Source organism: Amblyraja radiata, chromosome 8 (genome assembly GCF_010909765.2).
Source record: "Amblyraja radiata isolate CabotCenter1 chromosome 8, sAmbRad1.1.pri, whole genome shotgun sequence".
NCBI lineage: Eukaryota > Metazoa > Chordata > Chondrichthyes > Rajiformes > Rajidae > Amblyraja > Amblyraja radiata.
Genome location: NC_045963.1, coordinates 30,269,416 through 30,293,641, shown reverse-complemented (window position 1 = coordinate 30,293,641; position 24,226 = coordinate 30,269,416). Strand labels below are relative to the sequence as shown.

Sequence of the window (24,226 nt, the reverse complement as noted above, 5' to 3'; positions counted from 1 at the left end):
ATAATAGACCTCCCTCAGATGAAAGGCGATATTCATGTACATGAGACACTCCGGTAACTAGTGGCAGCATAATTGCCTTATAAAATGTTCCTCATCTCTTCCAGTGCACCAGAGTGGCAATGCGTTCCTGAAGAAGAAAAAGAGCGCCTATGTGACCAATCAGAGAATGGCGAATTCTGGTAAAAATTGATTCCGTTCTCTGGCCAGCCTTGATCTTATGACGTGTTTAGTGGCAGTCAGAACAATTTGGTAGCATGAAATTTAAAGTAAAACCAAAAACGTTCTAGCTTCTCAGTTGGCTTGTGGAGTTTGGGGTACGTCTGGCAGAACTGCTGACGGGTTAACAGGGAGATATCAAGCTCAGCATGTGCAGGACAACAGCTTTTGCTGTGAAAATGAAATGTGAGAGATTTGGAACCGGGATCTAAAGAAACTGGATTAGATAAGTTGTTTTTGGCATCGTGTTCGGCAAAGGCATTGTGGACCTGTTCTTGTGCTGTACTGTTCAAGGTTTCTAAGCAGCAGGCTGTGAGGGTTGGAAACTGAATCAATGGCTTCTGTACTTTATCATCATTCAAGCAAAGAGCTGCAGATGCCGGAAACATGAAACAAAAACAAAACTGTATGGAAGTATTCCACGTGTCAGGTAGCAGCCTTGGGAAGAAACATCAGATTCATCGTCTTGGGTCAAGGTGCCTTCATCAGAACTTGCATGGTCCCACGTGGTAGGCAGGTCCAAAATGTCACATTAAAAACAAAAAGTAACCAGATAGAAGGTAGGACTGCACATGGATAAAGGAAGGAATTTCTGCTTTGAGTCGGGGGGGATATAGGCCGAGGTACTTTACTCCTGATCAGTACTTTACATCTGTTGTCATCAAGGAGAAGGAAATGGAGGATAGTGAGTGAGATGCTAAGGTAGTTTGAGATCAAGAAGAAGACGATGTTGGGTTTCTTGAGGAACATTCAGGTGGATAAATCCTTGCGGCCTGATGGTATCTATGCCAGGTTATTGAGAAAGGCAAGAGAGGAGATTGCAGAGGCCATGACGGGATGCTTCCTGGTCACAGGCAAGGTCCCGACGGTCTGGTGAGTAGCCAGTGTTGTCCGTTTATTTAAGAAGAAAAGTCGGGATAATCCACATCATTCCACTACTACCCTCTGCCTACTTTCACTAAGCCAATTAGCCAGCTTGTCTTGGATCCATTGTGCCCAGCAAGTTTCTGTTTGTTTACCCTATCTGTCTCCCATAATTTGATATAGTTCTATCGGAACTCCCCTCAACCTCCAACGATGCAAGATTGTCTGACGTCTCCTTCCAACTAACACCCTCTAATCCAGACAGTGTTCTGGAAAGCCTCTTCTCCACCCTCTCCAAAGCCAGAGAAGATGATGGATGCCAAGCCAAGAGGTCAAGAAACAGAGCATTGAACAATTAAACAGAGAACTCGCTGCCACTACCTGTGGAATCCCCTACCACAGAGGGCAGTGGAGGCCAAGTCACTGGATGGATTTAAGAGAGTTAGATAGAGCTCTAGGGGCTAGTGGAGTCGAGGGATATGGGGAGAAGGCAGGCACGGGTTCTTGATTGAGGACGATCAGCCATGATCACAATGAATGGCGGTGCTGGCCCGAAGGGCCGAATGGCCTCCTCCTGCACCTATTTTCCATGTTTCTACGTTAACAAGGAATTAAAGCTACTGCTTATGTGAAGAATAAGTGCTACACCAGTCGGGTGAAATGCCAGTCTCAATGTTGCAATTTATGTTCACTAATATAACAAACGTCCATTGACAAATGACCAGCTTACACAAATAAACTATTTATCCATTGTTTAGAGAATGCTGAGCATTTTTTTTCTTGTGAGGCATTAGTTTAATTTTGTTATTCCTTCACATTACAGGATGTCATTTTCCGAATTTCTTAGTAATTTCTCTCGAGTGGAAATCTGCAATCTCACCCCCGACACACTTAGCAATGATGAGGTTCACAAGTGGAACATGACTGTCTACAATGGGTCCTGGAGGAAAGGATCTTCTGCGGGAGGATGTCGAAACTATATAAGTACAAAACCGCAATTTTCCCTATGTTTGCCATTTTGTCTTGTAGAATCTAATCTGTCCTCTGCTAACGCTGCACTGGTGCAACACTATTGCAGGGTCTTCTGCTCTGTTAATGTGCCAAGTCTTCTCCTCTGCCAATGTGCCATGAAGTTCTGGAGACACAAGGAACCGCAAATGTTGGAATCTTGAGAAAACACAAAGTGCTGGATGAACTCAGCGGGTCAGGCAACATGGGCGGTCACGGTGGCGCAACGGTAGAGTTGCTGCTTTACAGCAAATGCAGCGCCGGAGGCCCAGGTTCGATCCCGACTAAGGGTGCTGCCTGTACAGAGTTTGTACGTTCTCCCCGTGACCTGCGTGGGTTTTCTCCGAGATCTTTGGTTTCCTCCCACACTTAAAAGACGTACAGGTTTGTAGGTTAATTGGCTTGGTAAAAGTAAAAATTGTCCCTAGTAGGTGTAAGATAGTGTTAATGTGCGGGGATCGCTGGTTGGCGTGGATCCGGTGGGCTGAAGGGCCTGTTTCCGCGCTTTATCTCTAATCTAAACTAAAAACATCAGTGGAGGGAATGGAAAGGTGACATCTCGGGCTGAGATCTTTCTTCAGACTTATCCTTCTTTAGACTGAAGGGTTGGTGTGAAGAAGGGTCGAAACCTGAAACGTAATCTGTCCATTCCTCCAGCACTTGGCGTTTCGCTGTGAAGTTCTCTTAGCTTCAAGTCAAAGATACCTTAGTATCAGGACGATCTAATTCTCTTTCTGTGGTTTGTGCTTCAAGACCAGATTTGGCTGGTTTGCAGTTTTGTCAGAGTTGAATCTGTACTACTCACTTCATTTATAGATACATCAATCGTGAGTTTTATTCAATAACATTCCCATTTACCCCATTTTCTCATCAGTAATGACAATATCTTTATTCTATCATTACCTCTATCATTTTATTTTCCACGGCCACCACTCAGTGCAGGTGTTAACCATTTAAAATTATAGGATTATGCTGGTGTCAAAATTGCAGATCTTGCAATGGTATAACATTTGTTCATTCATAGGATTAGGATGTTGAGATGTGGGCATTGTTGACAAATGATAGTGTGAAAACAGGCCCTTCGATGCAACTTGCCCACACCCGCCAACATGTCCCAGCTACGCTACCTGCTTTTGGTCCATACCTCCAAACCAGTCTTATCCATGTATCAGTCTAACTGTTTCTTAAATGTTGGGATGATCCCTGCCTCAAATACCTCCTCTGGCAGCTTGTTCCATACACCCACCACCCTTTGTGTGGAAAAAGTTACCTCTTAAAAATACTTCATACAAAAAACATTGAAATCATACTTCTACAATGCACCAAAACATGATTTGAATACATCAAATTTCAAAAAGTCCCTACCCTGGGAGGGGGGACACCCCCCCCTCCCCTTCCACACCCTCTCCCCACTCGGCCACTCCACTCCCTCACTGGGTACCCAAAAGGCCAGTGATCAGTGATCGCGCAGCCCCCCCCCCACTTTCAAAAACGCTCCGCGGCCCCTGTTTCAGACGGAGAACACTGGCAGATGTGAGCGGGGAACTGAGGCTAGTTGTCCGTGATGCCTGGATCCCAATGCTCAGCGCTTCATGTTTCGGAGTTGGCTAATGTTATTGATTTGTAATTAGCCTGGTTTGTATTTAGTTGACAAAACCTTAATTTTTTAATCCAGAATATCCAGGGGGATGGGATAAGTGTAATATTAAAATGACATGCAAGGTGTCAGTCTCTCTGTCACAACATACAACCCCGATAACCCATTATTTCCTTTAGTAAATAATATTGGGAAGGTAGCACTATTGTCATTTGCCCCCCCCCCCCCCCCCCCACTAATTCCTTTGACAGGTTGAGTAGAAATATCATCCAATCTTGTTGTTTTATTAATTGAACACGTAGATGAACATCCTCAAGGAGTAATCAGATGGAAACTGATTCAGATTTAAGATTTAAGAGCTTGTTCAAAGAAGGGGCATTTTTTAAAGGAATGACAGAGATACTTGCAGGGAAATGTGTGAGGAGATTATTATTTGTCATTATTTTTAGCTTGAACCAGGACATCTGAAGATTCAAAGTTTAATATAGTAATTGTGCTGATACTGACCCCAACCAAACACGTAATGAATATCATCCATTCCGGAGGTTTTACTTTTATGATGCCATTTAAACTTCACTTGGATTTCAATCACTTCAATGTAAAAGTAATTGGGAATGGGGAGCATTGGAACAAAAAATTGCCCTCGGTACATATTAACTGTAATATAATAATGTATGCATGTTGGTAGGTGCAATCAAAACACATATATTTTTTATCATTGTTGTGTTATGAATACTACAGAAAATATTATGTACTCTCAAGATCACATTTAATAGAATAATATTGCTTAAATATATAGTTATTGGACTTTGCATTTTGGAAAAGTCCCAGCTGAGAGGAAGACAGCAAAATACTGAAAATATTGGGAGTGAAAATGACCAGGACAGTTTGTTAGGAAAATGAAAGAAATGGTAACAAAATACTTATACAGCGGAGCGAGTATAATTTTATGGATGAGAAATTGTTTTCAACCAATTGATGTATTCTTTGACAAAGTAACTAGCATGTTAGATAACAAGGAACCCAATGGATGTAGCAAATTTTGTTATACATAATTTGGTCTGTGAAGTGCTCTGTAAAAGATTACTGCATTAGATAAGCACCTGTGGACTTGAACGTAATAGGTTAAGTCCAGGGGGTCAGATATGGGGCTTTATGTGTGGGCCAGATATATTGTCAGTGCAGAGGGGCTAGGAGCAAAAACAAGTGTGCATCCAGAGTCAAAGTCTGGAATAGTACTAGGTGTGCAGTCAAAGCTGAGACCAGGGGAGTGTTCAACACTGGGAACCTGAGCAGGTAAGCAGCTATGATCAGGGTAGAATAGGGGGCCAGGTGTAAGGCTGGACTCGGGGTCAGGAATGAGAGAAGGTATGCAACTGGAGTCAGGGTCAGGAGTACTACCAGGTGTGCAGTGAGACCCAGGTTGGTCAACATGGGCCAAGTGTTTGATAATAATCTGATTTCCATACATGAATATACTAAGATCATTCTAAGATGCACGTGTTGATCAGAGCCTGGGCTCTACTGTGGAATGTAAAGGGACACCCCCCCCCCCCGGTCGCTACGCTCCCCCGGGCTAGGTCTCTCGCAATTTCTCACTCCCAACTCTCACCCAATGTTGGCAGCCCTGGTAATAATACATACTAACTAGTATGACACTTGGTGGTGTTTTTTGCATTAGTTTGGGCTGTAGGTTGCCGAACCCTGATCCAACACAAATGAATATTTACAGGTTTTTACCAAAGCCAATTAACCCTCAAACCTGTACTTCTTTGGCGTGTGGGAGGAAACCGGAGCATCCGGAGAAAATCCATGTGGTTACAGGGAGAACGTAGAAACTCTGTACAGCACCCTTATCAGGATCGAACCCAGGTCTCTGGCGCTGTAATGGGCCTGTCCCACTTTTGCGATTTTTCAGGCGACTGTCAGAGTGGAACACACTGCCTGAAAAACCAGCAACTGGAATGGCGACTGTCAGAGTGGCACACACACACACACACACACACACACACACACACACACACACACACACACACACACACACACACACACACACACACACACACACACACACACACACACACACACCCCTCCTTCACCAGCCTGTTATGCAGGCGGGGGACAGGGCAAGCGGGGGGAGCGCTGTCTGAGTGAAATTCACACGGTGCAAAGCCAAGGTGATATGGACACAGAAGGAGTGGAGACAACTTTTAAGAAGCCAGAGATACACAGCTGTGAAGCTCGGCGGACATTTAACATTACCGGTCGGTTATCCTTGGTTCTGAAAACTACATTTTCTTCCCAATGAGCTAATGAAATTCACCAGTCAGCACTGGCTAAAACCTATGAGAACCTTCGACCTCCTGGCAACCCACTAGGACCTCCTGGCGAACCACCTGCGGCACGAGAAATCACACTACTCTCCATGGCGGCTTCATTCCGGTCAAACTACAGTGGGGAAATGAAGCTAGTTTGAAGTGATTTGTCCAGAATGATGTGGACATTAATCTGTTGTTAAATACCTTAACTCATTAACATCCGTGACTTTCCATCCACAGAAACATTTTGGCAAAATCCTCAATTTAAGATTGATTTGATGGAGGCAGATGAAGATCCTGATGACGATGATGAGAAATGCAGTTTTCTGGTCGGGGTTATTCAGAGGAATCGTAGAAACAAAAGGAAAATGGGCGAGGACATGCATACTATTGGCTTTGCTGTCTATAAGGCAAGTTTTAACATTTTACTTGCCTTTTCCTGCTGTACAAACAAAAATGTGAAATTAATAAAATAAAACCCCTTTTCATGTTTGCACAGCAGAAACAAAATTATCACACAAAGGTATTGGTGTCGTTGGTGCCATGATCCTATTTAATAACAGCAGACTCAAGGTCCAGTGGCTTCCACCTGCATGTGATTTGTGTGTTTATATTTTATGTGTGGTGAAGTTTTTCATTCAAAGTCTTTGAGTCTAAATTGTGATGTTGAATTAAGGGCCTGTCCCACTAAGGTCGCAGAAAAAGTGACTGAACCCCCCTACGACAATGTCTAAGACAAGCTACAACATTTACCATCTAGTCGACGTCAAGCTACGGTAAGCTACCAACAACCGGCGACCCATTAGGACCACACCTACGACAACCTACGACCACACAGGCGACAACCGAAGTCAACATACGTCCACCAACAGCAAGCTATGACCCTGTCAGCGACAACTGAAGACAATTCAGTCGCCGGTACCTGTCGCATGGTTGACGTAGGTAGTCGCCAATGGAATTCACCGAAGTCAGCACCTGCGACAACCAACGTCACCTGGCGACAACCTGTGTCATCCTGGCGACAACCTACGACAGCACCTACTACAGGAGAAGATAAGCTACGTCAAGCCCACGGTCGCCAAAAAGTTTTGAACATTTCAAAATCCAGCGGCAAACCAGAAAAACGTTACGACTCTTTAGGGGACTTGAGGAGACTACTCACAACCATACAGGCGTCACCCCGTGACCATGTAGCAACAGACTAGTCGCCTGTATTCGCCGAAAAAAATCGCTTAAGTGAGACAGGGGCTTTGGTCTCATCACTTCTCTGGTCCGTATGTGATGAAATAGCATCACCCTGCCTTCACTGTTTGAAGAGCAGTGTTCTCTGTCTAATGTTGTTGGCTCTGCTGGTTCAGCGATGAAGCATGAACAGTCTGGGATCCGCTTTAGTCACTGGACTTATAAATACATAAGCTTGGCATAATTCAGCACAGCTGGTCAGCTGTATTTGGTACTCAAGAGTCATAGAGTGAAACTGTGGAAACAGGCCCTTCGGCCCAACTTGCCCATACCGGCCAACAATGTCCCAGCTACATGAGTCCCACTTGCCTGTGCTTGGTCCACATCCCACCAAACCTATCCAATCCATGTACCTGTCTAACTGTTTCTTAAACAATGGGATAATCCCAACCTCAACTACCTCCTCTGACAGCTTGTTCCATACACCCACCATCCTTTATCAGATAGTTACCCCTCGGATGCCTATTAAATCTTTTCCCTTTCACCTAGAACCTATGTCCTCTGGTCCTCGATTCCTCTACTCTGGGCAAGAGATTCTGTGCATCTACCCAATCTATTCCTCTCATGATTTTGTTTACTTCTATAAGATCCCCCCCTCATCTCCTGCGCTCCATGGAATAGAGACCCAGCCTACTCAACCTCTCCCTATAGCTCACGCCCTCTGGCAACATCCTCGTAAATCTTTCCTGAAACCTATCAAGCTTGACAATATCCTTCCTATAACATGGTGCCCAGAACTGAACACAATATTCTAAATACAGTCTCACCAACGTCTTGTACAACTGCAACATGACCTCCCAACTTCTATACTCAATACTCTGACTGATGAAGGCCAAAGTGCCAAAAGCCTTTTTGACCACCTTATCTACATGCGACTCGACTTTCAAGGGACCGTGCACCTGTACTCCTAGATCCCTCTGCTCTACAACACTACCCAGAGGCCTACCATTTACTGTGTAGGTCCTGCCCTTGTTTAATGTCCCAAAATGCAACACCTCATACTTATCTGTATTAAATTCCATCAACCATGTCTCAGTCCACCTGGTCAATCGATCCAGATCCTGCTGCAATCTTTCACAACCATCTTCACTATCTGCAAAACCACTCACTTTTATATCATCAGAAAACTTGCTAATCTTGCCCTTTATGTTCTCATCCAAATCATTGATGTAGATGACAAACAGTAACGGGCCTAGCACCGAACCCCGAGGCACACCACTAATCACAGGCCTCCAGTCCGAGAAACAACCTTCCACCATCACCCTCTGCTTTCTTCCATGGAGCCAATTTGCTATCCATTCAGCTATCTCTCCTTGGATCCCATGCGATCTAACCTTCCAGAACCTACCATGCAGAACCTTGTTGAATGTCTTACTGAAATCCAATTACTCAACATCTACAGATCCGCCCTCATTGACCTTTTTGGTCAGGTCCTAAAAAAAATCTATCGGTAAATACAGAGGAGAAATACTAATTGAGGACCTTGCCCATCTCCTGTGGCTCCACACAGAGGTGACCGCTTTGATTCCTGAGAGGTCCCACTCTCTCTCTAGTTACCCTTCCCCCCCCCCCCCCCCATATGTATTTATAAAATCTTTTGGGATTGTCCTTAATGCTACCTGCCAGAGCCTACCTCCTGGCCCCTTTTTGCCCTTCTGATTTCCTTTTTCAGTTTACTCCATGGTTCCTAAAACTCCTCCAGGGATGCACTTGATCCCAGCTGCCTATTCCTGTCCCATGCATCCTTCTTGTTTTTGACCAACGTCTCAATTTCCCTCGTCAGCCAAGCTTCCTTACCTTTGCCTGCTTTGCCCTTCATTCTAACGGGGACGTACACATCCCACTTGGCCGATGTTCCTTTCTCCTCAAATAACCTGCTCCAGTCAACTTGAGCGAGACATTCTCTCATACCCTTAATGTTGGCCTTGCCCCTGTTGAGCATTTTAACACGTGGACCCTCTCCGTCCCTATCCATAACTATCTTAAACCTAATGGAACTGTGGTCACTGGCCCCACAAGGCTCCTCCACAAACACTTCATTAACTTGCCTTTCCCAATTTCCCAATACTAGATCCAGCGTTGCCCTCACGTGTGGGCACCTCTACATAATGCCTAAGAAAACTCCTGAACACTTTTGAGGTATTGCATCCCATTTGAACCCTTCACACTATGATTTTTCCCAGTCTACATTGGGAAAGTTAAAATCCCCTTCAAAAACCTTATGTGGCCTGCATCTGTCTGCAATCTAATGGCATATTTGTTCTTCGAATTCCCATTGACTATTCGGGGGTCTGGTACACCCCCAACAAGGTGACCATCGCTTTCTTGTTCGTCAGCTCCACCCACATAGCCTCACTAGATGAACCGTCCGTAATGTCACCTCTGATCACTGCAATGACATCCTCCTTAACCAACAATGCAACCCACCCCCTCACCCTCTGTTTCCCTCACCCATGTTTCTCCTGAAGCTCCTGTACCCCGGAACATTGAGCTGCCAGTCCTGCCCCTTCCTTAACCAGGTTTCAGTCAAGGCTACAACCTCTCAGTCGCTCATAACTATCCATGAAGAGTGTTCATAGTTACATTGTAGAGAAACAAGCCCTTCCACGAACTAGGTCTGCTCTGGCCTTTTGAGTACCTATAAATATTAACCCCATTTCCAAACTTCCCAACACTTGATTCACAGCCTTCTATGCTGTCGTTTGTCGAGTGCTCATCTAAATGTTATTTTATTAGTAATTAACCCTTTAGATTAGTTAAATTATACAATTGACTTACTGGAGATAAAAGTACTAATAAATAGTTGTTTTCAAGGCATTGTTTTCAATCTGAAGAAGGGTTCTGATCGGAAGCATCACCTATACATGTTATTCAGAGGTGCTGCCTGACCTGCTGAGCTACTCCAGCACTTTGTCTTTTTTGTAAACCAGCATCTATTTCTTGTTTCTTGAATTAGCTATCTTTGGCAGGTAATGAGACGGTGTAATTATTGGTTGTACAAAAGTATTGAGATTATAATCCACTACAGAAAGTTGTGACACTAAACAATAATCTGCACAACTCTGGACTGGCTATTCTGTCCACTCTTGGTCACCAGCACCTGCACACATGGTGCTTGGGAGACCAGTGGGATGGAGGAGGAGGAGAATTTGCTGACATGTCCAGGTGCCAACCCCCCCTCCTTCCACCCCACCTGTCCATCCCCAAGGTTGAACCAAGCAGAGATGTGAGCACTCAGAGCTCCCTTGGATTTTGAAGCAACAGCAACAAAGAGAAGCAGGAGAAAGCACTGATTGGCTCTAGCCCGAGTGCGAGGAGAGTTAGAAGTGAGTCAGAGAGGGAAAACTGTTGAAAAGGAGAGGCAAAGCACAGGCAGGCTTAACTCAGAGCTCCCGTGGATTTTGAAGCAACGGCAACAAAGTGAAGCAGGAGAGAGCACTGATTGGCTCTAGCCCGAGTGGGAGGAGAGTTAGAAGTGAGTCAGAGGGGGAAAACAGTTTAAAACTGAGGAATTTGGTTTGTAAATTGGTAAATTGAGCAATTTATTAGTCAACATAAGCAAGACGGCTCTTAAGTGAACGACAGTGAGGGAGCGGCCTTGTGAGGGAAGTGCCTTGTGAGTGAAGTGTGAATCTGGCTCGAGGGTCTTCGGCGAGGAGGCTGAGGAGAGGAGGCTACATATAAAGTGCGAGAGGACAGAACGCGGTGAACACGTCGGGGCAGATGAGACAGTGTGAGGTTTGCAGAATGTGGGAGCCCAGGGACAGAGATGGAGCCTCTGGCTGCTACACCTGTGGCAAGTGCATCCAGCTTCAGCTCCTAAAGGACTGTGTTGGGGCACTGGAGAAGCAGCTGGATGACCTCGGGACCATCCGGGAAAACGAGTTTCCTGGACAGGACCTACAGTGAGGTTGTCACGCCAAGGTTACGGGAAGAACCAAGGTGTGTGACGGAGAGAAAGGGTGGAAACCGTGGCGTGCAGAAGACCCGGGTGGCTGTGCCTAATGAAAACAGGTACGCCCTCTTGGGAACTGTCCGGGGAGACGATGTTTCCAGTCCGAGTGGTAGACACGTCGGTGGCTCCAATCCTAGAGATGGGACTCGACCGGCGAGACTGACATCGGGCAGAGTGGTTGGTGACTCCATTGTCCAAGGAGCGGACAGGAGATTCTGTGGCGGCAGACGAGATGCGAGGATGGTCTGTTGCCTCCCTGGTGCCAGGGTTCAGGATGTCAGGAGCCGAATTCAGAACATCCTCGAGAGAGAGAGAAGGTGAACAGCTGGCAGTAGTTGTGCACGTAGGCACAAACAACATCGGGAAGAAGAGGAAGGAGGTTCTCCAACATGACTTCAGAGAGTTGGGAAGTAGACTGAAATGCCGGACTTCTAGGGTGGTTATCTCTGGATTGCTTCCGGTACCACGTGCTAGTGGGGACAGGAACAGGGAGGTAGGGGATCTGAATGTGTGGCTGAGGGGCTGGTGCAGGGAGCAAGGATTTAGATTTATAGACCACTGGGATCTCTTCTGGGGTAGGGGTGACCTGTACAAAAGAGACGGGTTACACCTTAACTGGAGAAGGACTGACATTCTGGCAGGCAGGTTTGCTAGAGCTACACGTGTGGGTTTAAACTAAATAGTGGGGGGGAGGGGTTGACAAATTGGGAGTATAAAGATGGAGTTGAAGGGGAAGTGAGTACAGGAAAAATTACAAAAGATTCTCGAATTAATGGGAAGGAAAGCTTGAGAATGGACAACAGAGTACGGTCAGGGCCAATTGCGAGGGGGGGAAGTGAATACGGAGGTCAAAGTGCTGTATATGAATGCGCGAAGTATAAGGAATAAAGTGGATGAGCTAGAAGCTCAGTTAGAAACTGGCAAGTATGATGTTGTGGGAATTACTGAGACATGGCTGCAAGAGGGCCAGGGCTGGGAACTGAATATTCAAGGGTATACCTCCTATCGAAAAGACAGACAGGTGGGCAGAGGGGGTGGGGTTGCCCTGTTGGTGAGGAATGAAATTCAGTCCCTTGCTAGGGGTGACATTGAAACAGGAGATGTGGAGTCAGTATGGATAGAACTAAGGAATTGTAAGGGTAAAAAGACCCTAATGGGACTAATCTACAGACCCCCAAACAGTAGCCTGGACATAGGGCGCAAGTTGAATCGGGAGTTAAAATTGGCATGTAGCAAAGGTAATGCTGTGGTTGTTATGGGAGATTTCAACATGCAGGTAGACTGGAAAAATCTGGTTGGTACTGGACCCCAAGAAAGGGACTTTGTAGAGTGCCTTCGTGATGGATTCTTTGAACAGCTTGTATTGGAGCCTACCAGGGAGAAGGCATTTCTGGATTTAGCGTTATGTAATGAACGGGATTTGATAAAGGACCTCGAGGTTAATGAGCCATTTGGAGGCAGTGACCATAATATGGTCAGGTTTAATCTACAATTGGAGAGGGAGAAGAGTAGATCGGAGATGTCAGTGTTGCAGTTGAATAAAGGGGACTATGGGCTAATGAGGGAGGAGCTGGCCAAAGTTGACTGGAAAGATACACTAGCAGGGATGACAGTGGAACAAAAATGGCAGGTGTTTCTAGGAATAATACAGAAGGTGCAGGATCAGTTCATTCCTAGGAGGAAGAAAGATTCCAAGGGGTGAAAGGGATGACCATGGCTGACAAGGGACATCAGGGACAGTATAAAAATTAAAGCGAAGAAATACAACGTAGCAAAGATGAGCAGGAAGCAAGAGGATTGGGTAATATATAAAGAACAACAGAAGATAACCAAAAATACATTACTGGGAGAAAAGATGAGGTACGAAGGTAAGCTAGCCAAGAATATAAAACAGGATAGTAAAAGCTTCTTTAGGTATGTGAAGAGGAAAAAATTAGTTAAGACCAAAGTTGGATCCTTGAAGACTGAAAAAGGTCTTATGGGGAACAAGGAAATGGCCGATGAGTTGAACAGATACTTTGGATCTGTCTTCACTAAGGAGGACACAAACAATCTTCCTGATATAGTAGTGGCCAGAGGATCTGGGGTGACGGAGGAACTGGAGGAAATCCACATTAGGCAGGAAATGGTGTTGGGTAGACTGATGGGACTGAAGGCTGATGAATCCCCAGGGCCTGATGGTCTGCATCCCAGGGTACTTAAGGAGTGGCTCTAGAAATCGTGGATGCATTGGTGATAATTTTCCAATGTTCTATAGATTCAGGATCAGTTCCTGCGGATTGGAGGGTAGCTAATGTTATCCCACTTTTTAAGAAAGGCGGGAGAGAGAAAACGGGGAATTATAGGCCAGTTAGCCTGACATCGGTGGTGGGGAAAATGCTGGAGTCAATTCTAAAATATGAGGTAGCCTCACATTTGGATAGCAGTAATAGGAGCGGTCTGAGTCAGCATGGATTTACGAAGGGGAAATCATGCTTGACTAATCTTCTGGAATTTTTTGAAGATGCAACTAGGAAAATGGACAAAGGAGAGCCAGTGTACCTGAACTTTCAGAAAGCATTTGATAATGTCCCACATAGGAGATTAGTGGGCAAAATTAGGGCACATGGTATTGGGGGTAGAGTGCTGACATGGATAGAGAAGTGGTTGGCAAACAGAAAACAAAGAGTAGGGATTAACGGGTCCCTTTCAGAATGGCAGGCAGTGACTAGTGGGTACTGCAAGGCTCGGTGCTGGGACCTCAGCTATTTACAATATACATCAACGATTTGGATGAAGGGATTCAAAGTAACATTAGTAAATTTGCAGATGACCTAAAACTGGGTGGCAGTGTGAACAGTGAGGAGGATGCTATGAGAATGCAGGATGACTTGGATAGGTTGGGGGAGTGGGCAGATGCATGGCAAATGAAGTTTAATGCGGATAAATGTGAGGTTATCCACTTTGGTAGCAAAAACAGGAAGGCAGATTACTATCTAAATGGCGTTGTTGGGGAAAAGGGGAAGTACAACGGGGTCTGGGGGTCCTTGTACATCAGTCTATGAAGGTAAGCATGCAGGTACAGCAGGCAGTGAAGAAAGCGAATGGCATGTTGGCCTTTATACCAAGAGTAATGGAATATAGGAGCAAAGAGGTACTTCTACAGTTGTACAGAGCCCTAGTGAGACCACACCTGGAGTATTGTGTGCAGTTTTCGTCCCCTAATTTGAGGAAGGCCATTCTTGCTATTGAGGGAATGCAGCGTAGGTTTACAAGGTTAATTCCCGAGTGGCAGGACTATCATATGCTGAGGGAATGGAGCAGCTGGGCTTGTACACTCTGGAGTTTAGAAGGATGAGAGGGATTCTCATTGAAACATATAAGATTGTTAAGGGCTTGAACATGCTAGTGGCCGGAAACATGTTCCCGATATTGGGGAAGTCCCGAACCAGGGGTCACAGTTTAAGAATAAGGAGTAAGCTATTTAGAACGGAGACGAGGAAACACTTTTTCTCAGAGAGTGGTGAGTCTGGAATTCTCTGCCTCAGAGGGCAGTGGAGGCGGGTTCTCTGGATGCTTTCAAGAGAGAGCTAGATAGGGCTCTTAAAAATCGCGGAGTCAAGGGATATGGGGAGAAGGCAGGAACGGGGTACTGATTGGGGATGATCACAATGAATGGCGGTGCTGGCTCGAAGGGCCGAATGGCCTACTCCTGCACCTATTGTCTATTGTCATTGAGCGAACTCACCCACTCGCTCTCTGAGCCAGTGAGGCTGAGGCTGACTGTTGGGCACTCTTCCTCCCCTTGCATGCTTTCTTCGCACAGCTCTTTCTATGAGCTTCTTCCATGCTTCCATTCTATTCATTTCAGACTTATGAGCACCTCTCAGGAAAAGAACCCCATTGTAGCGGGAACTAAGCGTGTCTTAGAAAAATGTCCTTCTGAGACAATTTTGTATGTGGAGGTTAAGGGTCTTATGTACAACGCCAGCGGCAGTTGAAATTGCCCTTTCCATTTCCATTTGTTCTAAATATAAGTATGCCGACATTTAGTGTTTTAGTGATTTTATTTTTAAATCAACGTAAATAACATTTTGATACCAACTCTGTCCTAGTATTATAAAGAAGTCTATGTGGGTTTTAATGCTGTACTTGAAAACAAGACATTACTGTAGTTGTGATTGAATTACACTGTTCATGCTGTTTTTTAGCGGTCTTGTGAAAGCCCTTATGCTTATGTTGTTTTATTTTTATTTTGTAGGTCCCTGAAGAGGTACGTTGGATCATGATCCAAGAATACATATTTGATCAGATTTTCACATGGCAGCAGTATTAAGCCAGCTTATAATAACCCATTGAATATTATACAATTAATCTTCATTAGTTCAGGGAAGGAAACTAAAGAAAGAGCAAGGTTTTTTGATTATTATTATTATGCTTCTTGTTACGCCTCAACCGTGGGATGGAGAATCAGGTAACAAGCTCCATCCAGTAATACTTGTGCCATCAGCCACAAAATGATGTACCAGGATGGGCCTGACGATAAGTATCTATTTCTGTAAGTGCTGTGTGGATGTAATGATGAATTTTAACATGGGATATTATGGCCTTGAACTTGCAACTTGTATCCTTTGAAGAGCACTTAGGAAACTAGTGAGTTGGTTTCCTATGTTAATCTGATAAAGCACCATCTACCTCTATGCTTTAGTTCCAGAATATCCAGAAATTACTAGGGTCTGGAAGTTTGCTTTGAACAGAATTATGCCAATGGAACCTGAAAGGACAGCCGTAAAACTCACTGTTTTGCATTGACATCCAATTTCTGTTCTGCATTAAAGATTTCACTTTGTGGCTTTCTTGAAGCAGTGTTACTAATTTTGCTGTGATTTTTGAAGCTTTATTGAACTCAGAACTTGGTGTTTCTTTAAATTATATCACAGCCTCTTCCCTGTGTTACCATGGTGACTACAATTCAAAATGATTTCATAATCTCTAATTGTTTTGAGATGTCCTGATGTAATAAAAGTTGCTTTATAAATGACACTTTTTTAAAATCCATTATTCCACAGTAAAAGCTCACTCTTTGATTGCTGTGAAGCTCGTGCTAAGCCAGTTCAATACATGCATTAGATGATGATTTTTTTTTCATTCCTAATAAAACTTTCCAATGCTACTCAAGCAGTCTAAACAGTTAAAGTTATGAGGAAATGGCCAGTATTCTGTGTTCGGACTGCTTGCCTAAAGGGCATCACAGTAACGCAGCAGTAGAGTCGCTGCCTTACAGCCAGAGACCCAGATTCCATCCCAAATACAGGTGCTGTCTGTACTTAGTTTATACATTTTCCCTGTGATCGCATGGGTTTTCTCCAGGTACTCCAATTTCCTCCCACACTCCAAAAGAAGTGCAGGTTCATAGTTTAAATGGCTTCAGTAAATTGCCCCTGGTGTGTAGGATAGAACTGGCGTATGGGTGACATTGGTCGGCGTGGACTCGGTGGGCCGAAGGGCCTGTTTACACGCTGTATCTCAAGACTAAACTAATGTCAGTAGTATCATTGTGACTGTATTAATTGATGACTTGCCCGTGTCTTGGATGTTAAATGCTTTACATGATGTGTTGAAATAGCATTTTGAAAATGTAAAAATGGGCAGCACAATGGCGCAGCTGGTAGAGCTGCTACCTCACACCACAGATCTGGTTTGATCCGGACCTTGGGTGTTGTCTGTGTGGAGTTTGCACATTCTTCCCGTGACCGCATGGGTTTCCTTCCACATCCCAGAGATGTATGGGGTTTTTAGATTAATTGGCCACTGTAAAATTTGCATAGTGTAGAGAGGTGATGAGAAAGAGGTGTAACATAGAACTAATGTGAATGCTTGATCAGTGGTCGGTGTGTACTTAGTGGGCCGGAGGGCTTTGTTTCCATGCTGTATCTCTAAACTAAACAAAATAACCCTTTTTGTTTCTATGAATTAGTACCAAGACCACAAGAATATTCAACTGAGGAGAGATTTTTTCAGAACTCATGCATCCAAAGCAAAATCAGAAACCTTCATCAATCTGCGAGAAGTCATGAGCAGGCTTGCACTTGAACCTGGACAATATTTTGTAATACCATCCACCTATGAGCCGAATAAAGATGGGGATTTTGCAATCCGCTTGTTTACAGAGAAGGCAGCCAATGTAGAGTAAGTAGTAATAGTACAAGTAAAGGAATTGGAAATTAACAGATGCTGTAATGGATAATAATCAATATTAGTCATTTTTCTTTAAAATAAGTTTGGGAACTGATGCTATGATTTTGTTTATCATCATGTAAGCCTATCTATCACACAACAATTTATAATCCAGTTTGGACTTGTGGATGGTAATGTCATCTTCATAAAATACAAAAACAGGCTCTTCGACCCATGCCAACCAAGATGGCCTGTATCTCCCTATATCATTCCGACCCATGTACCTGTCCAAGTGTCTTTTAAATGTTGTTTCTCATACCTGCCTCAACTACCTCCTCTGGTAGTACGTTCCATATACCCACCACCCTCTGAGTGGAAAAGGTTCCTTTTAAATCTTTCCCCTCTCACCTTAAACCTACATTTTAGTAAATGCAGTTAAAAACATTCAAGAATGCAAACAGGTCTTTTTTTTAAATGCCTAGGATAGAATTGAATTTCATACAAGAAATCCATTTGGTCAAATTTCCACCCATTGCTATTCCAATGCAGAGTTGCAATTGATAACATAGGAATTTTAAGGTGAGGAATATTCCTATTCTTTGCTGAATTAATCACTCTTGACAGGATAGGCTTTATAGTTGAACTCTGAAACCATAATGTAATCAAAGATTGGAATAGGCTTCTTTTCTGATTACTATCTCATATCCTCGCAGGACTGGACATGCCTGAATTGCTATACAGGCAATTTCTGAGAAATAACTGTTTTTGAGCAAGATACTGGAGAATTGTTAGTGGTTATGGAGATAGATCCCAGCATTTGTGAGTGCAAACTTTAAAGTTGGAGAGAGTGAAAAAGTAAATAAATGCAAAAAATAATTGAATGTTGTATTATAATGTATTACTGATGCACCTCTGGACATGTAATTGAAATATGTTTCATGGAACATATCTGTTGCCTGAATGTGTAACGCACATTGTTTTCCTATTACAGAGCGATAGATGATGTAGTTGATGCAAAACTTGAAGAGGAGGAGGTATGTGAATAATTTTCCATCTGCTCACTTTGCAAGGCTTGTCATTGTCATAATCCCCAGGTCCCATCTTTCAGCAGAAAGAACTGGAATGATCATGAGGACTTTGTGTCTGTCTCTCCCTCCAGAATCTAGTCCTTAAGGATATTTAATCTCTTTAAATGCTGGGTGCCTCTACAGATGGCGTAGTTTGCAGTTCTAAATTTGGAGATTACGATGTTCGTACTGTAGGTTGCAAGCTACCTAAGCAGAATGAGGTGCTGTTCTTCCAGTTTGCGTGTGGGCTCGCTCTGGTAATGGAGGAGGCCCAGGACAGCAAGGTCAGTGTGGGAATGGGAAGGGGAGTTAAAATGGTTAACAGCCAGGAGATCCAGTAGACCTTTGGGGACCGATGGCAAGTGTTCGGCAAAACCGATGGCAAGTGTCGGCGAGTCAACGTTTGATCTCGCCGATGTACAGGAGTCCAGATTGAGAACATCAGATGCAGTAGATGAGGTTAGAGGAGGTGCGCGTGAACCTCTGTCTCGCCTGGAATAGCTGCTGAGGTCCCTTGATGTAGGAGGCATAGGAACAGGTGGTACATCTCCTGCTGTTGCAGGGAAAAATACATGTGGAGGGGGTGGTTTGAGTGGGAAGGGATAAGTGAACCAAGGAGTTGCAGAGCGAGCGACCTCTGCGGAGTGTAGAAAGGGGTGGGGATGGGAAGATGTAACTGGTGGTGAGGATCATGTTGGAGGTGATGGAAATGTCAGAGGATGACGTGTTTTAATTGTATTTTGTGAGTATGTTAAAATAAGTTCAATTTAGTTAAATATTTCTAAGGTCCTCAAACATTTTGATAATTCTGGCTAAGTGAGGTGTGGCCATCTGAAATATTTTGTTGGCAGAGCTTGTTTGGAAACTTCTATGGTACAGTGTGATCTCTTGTAATGCAGGTATTTGCCACATAATATCCTCTTGGCAGGAAGATGTACCAATGGCAGGTTATTATTTCCACCCTCCCGTTTCTTGAAGTCTAGCCAAAAGGCACCAATAGATGTAACCAATGTTTCTCTGCTTTCACCTCCTTCCGAGGTTACATTGCAGATGGTGCCAGGGTGTTAGACATATCTGGACATCCTGCTGCCGAGGAACACCATTTTGTGCATGTAACACTGTAAATAATGTTATTTTAATGTTTTGTGCTATTGGATTGTAAAATATATTCCCTGATCTGCAATACTGTGGTGCATACCTGTTAATCTCTCGATATATTGGTTTATAAATGCATTTAATTATTTTATTTTCTGAAAAAAAAATCCTAAAGGTTGACGAGGATGACATTAGTGCCAGCTTTGAGAATTTGTTTGAATATATAGCAGGGGAGGTAAGAAATTTGCATTACTACTAAAGTTGACTTTTGTGACTAATCTTGCATGAAAATATGATCTGAATTAGGCGAGACAAATGTGTTTGCAAAAACAGAAGGGGTTTTTGTATTTTAGTCTAGCGTCCTTTATTACAAATATGGTAAAGATACCGAACAATTGCAGGTGATGCAGCTTATTATTGGTGATCTAAAAGACGTACAAGTTTGCAGGAAAATTGGCTTTGGTAAAATGATAAATTATGCTTAGTGTGTAGACTAGTGCTAGTGCATGGGTTGATCGCTGCTCGGTGCGGACTCTTTAGGAAGAACTGCCTGTTTTTGTGCTGTATCTCGAAAGTGTAATAGTCTAAAGTAAAGATCAAGATGGGATGTAATGACAAGTTTAGGATTATAATCAAACTTTTAAATGATCATGATAACAAAAAATGAACCATTTTAAATAGCTTAAACAAGACCAACTGATAGCAAGTCAAATATGAAAAAGAATAGTAAAATACATTCAGTTAGTAAAGTGGTTTAGGGTGGCAATGTGGTGCAGCACCAGAGACCCAGATTCAATCTAAGGCTGCTTGTGTGTACCAAGTGTACACTTTCTCCGTAACTGCCTGCATTTTCTCCATGTGCTCCAGTTTCATCCCACGTCCCAAAGACATGCAGGTTTATAGGTTAATTGGCTTCTGAAATTGTCCCTAATGTGTAGGATAGAACTAGAGATTTTACAGATTAAAATTGGAAACATTTGTATAAATATACTCTGATACTTGGTTGAAACCTCAGGTGTGAAATTAAAAACATTTTTATTCCAGCTACTTGGGGTAAAAGGTTGATCTTGACATTGAGATAGCAACAAGTTTTCTGGCAAACTGACCCTTGAATTATCTTTAAATTGTACTTTATCTTGCACTAAACATTATTCCCTTTATTCTGCATCTGTACACTGGATGGCTTGATTGTAATCGTATAATCTTTCCGCTGACTGGATAGACAATAGGATAGCATGCAACCATAAAGCTTTTTGCTGTACCTCGGTACATGTGACAAACTAAACTTGGATTATTTTTGCTTCTTGAAATTCAGGATGCAGAGATTTCTTGCTTTGAGCTGCAAAGAATACTGAACAGAATTGTATCCAACCGTGAGTAAATTAATGCACCCATTATTTTTTACACCTGGCACTGTCTGACGATACCAGTGTGCTCAAATTTGAAATTGTTAACTGCATGCCAGGTAGTTTAGACAAAGGTACCCTTGCACCCAAACTTCTCATGGTGACATAGAAAGCAAACCTTGCTGTACCCATAAGTTTTGATTCAACCCATGGTCAGTGTTACATTTGCTGATCTCAGATGGATTAGAAGTAGAAGAACCAGCTTTGCCATGGATGATTCAAGTTGGGGAGTGGGGTCTCAAAAGGCCAGGATTCCTGGTATGGTCCTTGTATACGTCAGAACCATTTTAACATTGGAAAGACAAATAGGGGTTTCATTTCGTCAGTAAGGCCAGTAAAATTTTCCTTTTCAACCAAACAGGAAAAAAAACCCACAGACTGGGAATATTAAACTCTTTTCCCCAAAATTTGTCCTTTCAGATTTATGGATTAGTGCAATTCAGCAAGCGTTAAGAGGACCCAGATGATTAAATCAATTTCATAATGGTGATCAAAGATACAAACACGCAAGGATTTTAGTTTCTTCCACTGTGTGATATTGTCATGGAGGAAATGAGTGTTTGGGAATACAGGGTGCCCCATGATCCTGCATTTTACTGAAAGGATGCGTGTTTGCAAGTTACTTGGATGGAAAAAAGGGTTGAATCTGCTTGGTATAAATATTGTTACTTTAAATATATATTCTCTAAGCCTCTTTCTGGAATGTTTTCTCTTTCAGGTGAAGACATTAAAACTGATGGTTTTAGTTTGGAGACCTGTCGAAATGTAATCAGTCTAATGGATGTATCCTTTTAAAGTACACACAAAGAACTGCAGGTGCTAATTTACACAAAATAAAATCCTTTTAATTTTAATTACTTGTATAGGTGAGACACATCTGCTGCCACAGGTTACCTCGTCATTCAAAACTTTACATGGAGTTTTCAAACTGAAAACTTTTAATATTCTGCTTAGCAGGTGTTACATCTAATCAGTAGTCATGCACTGATGAATGGAATAGCTTGTTCTGATTTCTGGGGAAGTTCATTTTGTTTACGTGCTGCCTATTTCAGACATAACCATGTATACAATGAAGTGATTGCAAGAGGAATTATGCCATGTGCTAATGAATCAACATATTCGGGCTTCTCTCATTTCCAAATACCAAACAGATCAACCAAAATTGGATTGTCAGTGCTGCTGCCTCACAGCGCCAGACGTTGGGTTCAATCCTAACCTTGGATGCTGTGTCTGGGCCGAGTTTGCACAATCTGCCTGTGACCGCGTGGGTTTCTTCTGGGTGCTCCAGATTCCACGTTAATTGGCTGCTGTAAAATGGCCCTAGTGCATAGGGAGTGGATGTGAAAGTGGAATAACAGAACTAGTGTGAACGGGTGATTGGTGGTCAGCATGGACTTGGTGGGCCAAAGGACCTGTTTCTATGTAATTTCTTTCAATCATAATGAATATGGTCTTGATCCAGATTGATCTAAATAGATTAGCATTCACCCAGAATTAACATTGACATTAAATGTTGGGGTGCTGGTATAGATAAAAAAACAAAAAACAAAGTGGTTTTCTGAATGAAAATGATAAAACAGAAGGATGGATCTGGAAAAATTGGATTAGTGGAATTCAAGCTATTTTGGAACAAGTTGCAGAAGATGCTGGTAAGCACTATTTTTACAAACTCCTGATCAAGATTGATCTCTGATTTTTACTCCTGATAGTTGCTTTGAATGCACTTCCTCTAACAACAGCCCCACAATGACTTAGAGGCTGGGGTTAGTTTTAATAGGTATTAAAATGGCTGGGACGACAGATGGCACAATGGGCTAAGTGTTCGGCTGGCAACCGGAAGGTAGCCGGTTCGAATCCCGCTTGGAGTGCATACTGTCGTTGTGTCCTTGGGCAAGACACTTCACCCACCTTTGCCTGTGTGTGAGTGATTGGTGGTGGTCGGAGGGGCCGTAGGCGCAGATTGGCAGCCACGCTTCCGTCAGTCTGCCCCAGGGCAGCTGTGGCTACAGAAGTAGCTTACCACCACCGAGTGTGACTGAGGAGTGAATGAATAATGCGATGTAAAGCGCCTTGAGTATTAGAAAGGCGCTATATAAATCCCATCCATTATTATTATTAAAATGAATAGTCATTGATTAATTAGCTTCATGTCTCTACAGTATGTGAGTATGTAACCTCTTGGTAATTAAGTAACTAAGCTAGGCAAATTCAAATGTAAATGAAGGAAAGATGCAAGGCAAAATAAGTGCATGGGAGAAGATCCTCCCCCCTCTCCTTTAGGCACACCTTCTTTACCACTATATGCTTAAATATAATGTTTGTTCCATTTAGAAAATCTTCAAGAAGGTAGATGCTGATGAATCTGGTACCATGGGTTCATGTGAAATACAAGTGGCACTCGAAGAAGCAGGTAAACTTAGAATATTCTTACAGCCCAGGCAAACAGACCTTTTCAAGATTCATTGCAGTTATTTATTTCCCCAGCAAATAACATGCTCAATATAATTTAGCTATCGTTATCAAGGTTTTAGAAAGTATTTTCTGTACAGGATATGCTCGCATTAATAAATACCTACCATTTGACTCAACCACCCTAAGTTGGTGTTTATGCTTCACTTAGTATGTTAAATAAAGATAAGATGTCTGCAAGTTATTTGGGACTAGATTTTTCATTAAAAAATATACATTATGCCTCTTATTTTTCCATAGACTATCAAATTGTATAAATATAATCATACCAATAAATCTCCTTTAAGCTTTTGCTAACTAGTCTTAGCCGACATTCCTTTTGAACTCAAATTTCAAAAGTATTCTTGCAAGTGGGAGGGTAGAGTGAATCCTCAGTGTTTTGGTTTAATAATTTAGCCCAAAACTGAAGGGTCACATGGCAGGTGTGACAGAACATTTTTTTTAAACATAAGGCAGTGCAAGTATCAATTGCAACAATATAATTTGGATGCCACCTTTTCGTAGTCATAGAACGTGGAAATAGGCCATTCGGCCCACTTTGCCCATTCCGACCAACATGTCCCATCTGCCTGTGTTTGGCCCATAATCCCTCTAAACCTGTACTTGTCTAAATGTTTCTTAAATGTTGCGATAGTAGCTGCCTCATCTACCCGTTCCATACACCCAACACCCTTTGTGTGGAAAAGGTTACCCCTCGGGTTCCTGCTAAATCTTTTCTCCCTCACCTTAAACCTATGTCCTCGGGATCTCGATTCCCCAACTCTGGGCAAGAGGCTGTGCGTTTACCCGATCTATTCTTCTCATGATTTTGTACACCTCTATAAGATTACCCC

The 24,226-nt window shown here is 43.1% G+C and overlaps 1 protein-coding gene across 1 annotated transcript in view; it reads left to right on the top strand.

Annotated features, from left to right (window-relative positions):
- Positions 1–24,226, top strand: part of LOC116976011 (calpain-2 catalytic subunit-like) — a 68,104-nt gene that overhangs the window by 39,874 nt on the left and 4,004 nt on the right. The window contains exons 8-18 of the mRNA XM_033025484.1: positions 105–179; positions 1,904–2,064; positions 6,244–6,413; positions 15,441–15,452; positions 17,157–17,368; positions 18,348–18,390; positions 19,694–19,753; positions 20,834–20,891; positions 21,643–21,707; positions 22,505–22,573; positions 23,256–23,334. Coding sequence (XP_032881375.1) covers positions 105–179; positions 1,904–2,064; positions 6,244–6,413; positions 15,441–15,452; positions 17,157–17,368; positions 18,348–18,390; positions 19,694–19,753; positions 20,834–20,891; positions 21,643–21,707; positions 22,505–22,573; positions 23,256–23,334 — 1,004 coding nt within the window. The remainder of the gene's footprint in view (positions 1–104; positions 180–1,903; positions 2,065–6,243; positions 6,414–15,440; positions 15,453–17,156; positions 17,369–18,347; positions 18,391–19,693; positions 19,754–20,833; positions 20,892–21,642; positions 21,708–22,504; positions 22,574–23,255; positions 23,335–24,226) is intronic.